Genomic DNA, 2,500 nt, shown 5'->3' with positions numbered 1-2,500 from the left:
AATTATATTAATTAGTGTTTGTATTGATGTTTTCCAGTCTTGTTGCTGTACAAAACCTACTAGAAAGCAACTCAGAGTTCGAAGAGCCAGGCTACGCCAAACTCAACACGCTAACAAGCCAATAGCAAAACTCCAAGACAAATATGCAAAATATTAATTAATTAATCAGCAAGTGTTTCATTGTCTGATTGTTATACCGACAGACATGTGAACGAATATTTTCAGTTGCACATAGAAACAGTCGAGTGTTCACCATTTTCACTGACAATATAATACTGACTGTCAGTTGTTTTATAATCATCACTAATATATTACAATATAGTTTACTGGTCACGTGACTATGTTATACTCCTCGGAGTCCCAACCTTTGCGTACTATAATTTTAATTACACAATTAAGTGATATGTCACAACTAAAATTTACATGACGTCATTACACAGTGATGACGCATTTTACGTGATGTCATTATGACGCACGTACGTCACGTGCAAGCATTCAATTGATATCAATTTTGTCGCATTTTCGTCAAATCTTTTTACCGCATCGTAAACAACTAGCGCGACAATGGAAGACGTAAGTAACCGTATTGGGACGCGATTGCAGCAGTAGAGATGGTTGTGAGGCGTGTAGGTGTGGTGACGTGCCACACTGTCGCCTGCAGCGCTCGAACTTCCATGTCGTAGTCGTCTGCTGTTGCACTGATGCTCTGTCTGCTTTGCATTGAGTTGCTCAGCAGGTTGGGACTTTGTAGCAAGTTGTGTGTTTGCAACATGGTTGTTGCTACTTTGTAGCTGCATGTCTAGCTATAGCTACAGTGTAGCAAGTGTGTGGTGGGTGGGTGCATGGGTGTAGAGGGTGGATGCATGGGTGTAGAGGGTGGATGTCTGTGGAGAAAGAAGGAGGTGGAAGTGTTAGGTGCGAGGTGTGTGTTGCATATTATGGTTGTGATTATCACGGTTTGTTATTACAAGTGATGGGAGGGTAGTCATATTGACAGGTGTTGCATGTTGATACTGGGTGGTGGTGTACATGTTGCGACAGTGGATAACTTGTTGACTAGTTAATATTAAATTTGTGGGATCGATTAGTAATGATGATGGTCAGAAGTTTGTTTGTGTATTTTACTGTTATGTTTTTAATTTTGAAATTTTTAGCATCCTGTGTCACAGCATACATATTTGTAATTTAATTATTGTGTAATAGAGTCTGTTTTCAATGGGTGGTAGGTAGATCAGGTTTGAGGCGTAAAGGGAGTTTGTATTAGAGGGATGCATCTCACAATACACTAGACTATTGTATTGGAGGGATACATCTTACAATACATTAGACTATTGTATTGGAGGGATGCATCTCACAATACATTACACTATTGTATTGGAAGGATGCATCTCACAATACACTAAACTATTGTATTGGAGGGATGCATCTCACAATACACTAGACTATTGTATTGGAGGGCTGCATCTCACAATACACTAGACTATTGTATTGGAAGGATGCACCTCTCACTACATTCTATTGCAGAGATGCATCTCCAAATAAATGTTTCTATATTCTAATGCAACTAAAGGTGTTCCATTTATTGTGTATCAAATTCTAATCACCTCTTTATCTATAGACTGTAATGCAGATTGTGTTGATATTGGGACACGATGCCAAACTACGAACCGAACCAACGAAGGAAGGTTTCACACACGACTGGTCATGCTGGGTTCGTGGCGAGAAAAACAAAGACATCTCCAAGTTTGTCGAAAAAGTCGTCTTCCACTTACACAACAGTTTCCCAAAACCTAAACGAGGTACGTCAACACCATAAACACGCAGCAAACAGATAGAATAACAGATAATATTATTAACACTTAGTTGTGAAAATGCCACCGTTTGAAGTGAAAGAGAGCGGATTTGGCAGCTTTGACATGGTTGTAGATGTTTACTTTCGCAACAAGGACGAACCCCGGATGGTTCGTTATACGTACGATCTTATCCTTCCATCACCCGAGCAGCAAGCTATTCATGCTCCACGACATGAAATGCTCACCTTCCAGAATCCTCCCCTCGAGTTTTGTCAGAAACTTGTCTTAGCTGGTGCGACCGTCCAGAGCGGTCCCGACCCGAAACAAATTTTATCGTCGATTCCGCCTTCGTCTGGCTCATCGAGTGCGACGAAACGATCGCGGAAGTCGCTGGAACCGGAACCGGAAACGAAAGAGACAAAACAGACGAAGTCTGGTGCAACCGATGAGCCACAGAGGAAAGTAAAGAAGGAAGACGTGATTGATACGAGGACCCCGACTGCTGCATCAGTGAAGCATGAGAAGGCAAGTGGCGTGTCGGATAGCAAACGAAAGGCAACGAGTGGCAAGGATCCTGTCAGTGCTCTGATAGCCGAATATGCATCGGAAGAAGACAGTAGTGATAGTGAGTTGGATTTTGGCGGGTCGTTCAAATTAAAACATAAAAGTTCTCTGAATGTGAAGGCATCGAAACGCACAACGTCGCC

General features: G+C 41.8%; 2 protein-coding genes across 2 annotated transcripts in view; both read left to right on the top strand.

The window, feature by feature from the left end:
• The window catches only part of LOC134191919 (uncharacterized), an 8,378-nt gene extending 8,040 nt beyond the window's left edge, over positions 1-338 (top strand). Inside the window, exon 11 of the mRNA XM_062660562.1 lies at positions 38-338. Coding sequence (XP_062516546.1) covers positions 38-125 — 88 coding nt within the window. The 3' untranslated portion in view covers positions 126-338. The remainder of the gene's footprint in view (positions 1-37) is intronic.
• A 152-nt stretch (positions 339-490) lies between these two features.
• Positions 491-2,500, top strand: part of LOC134192070 (protein ENL-like) — a 2,857-nt gene continuing 847 nt past the window's right edge. The window contains exons 1-3 of the mRNA XM_062660750.1: positions 491-573; positions 1,619-1,799; positions 1,864-2,500. The exon at positions 1,864-2,500 is cut by the window's right edge and continues 847 nt beyond it. Of these exons, the coding sequence (XP_062516734.1) occupies positions 565-573; positions 1,619-1,799; positions 1,864-2,500 (827 nt within the window). The 5' untranslated portion in view covers positions 491-564. The remainder of the gene's footprint in view (positions 574-1,618; positions 1,800-1,863) is intronic.

Source organism: Corticium candelabrum, chromosome 16, assembly GCF_963422355.1.
Source record: "Corticium candelabrum chromosome 16, ooCorCand1.1, whole genome shotgun sequence".
NCBI classification, from domain to species: Eukaryota; Metazoa; Porifera; class Homoscleromorpha; order Homosclerophorida; family Plakinidae; genus Corticium; species Corticium candelabrum.
The sequence above is the reverse complement of the archived record's forward strand: the minus strand, read 5'-3'. Positions and strand labels throughout refer to the sequence as shown.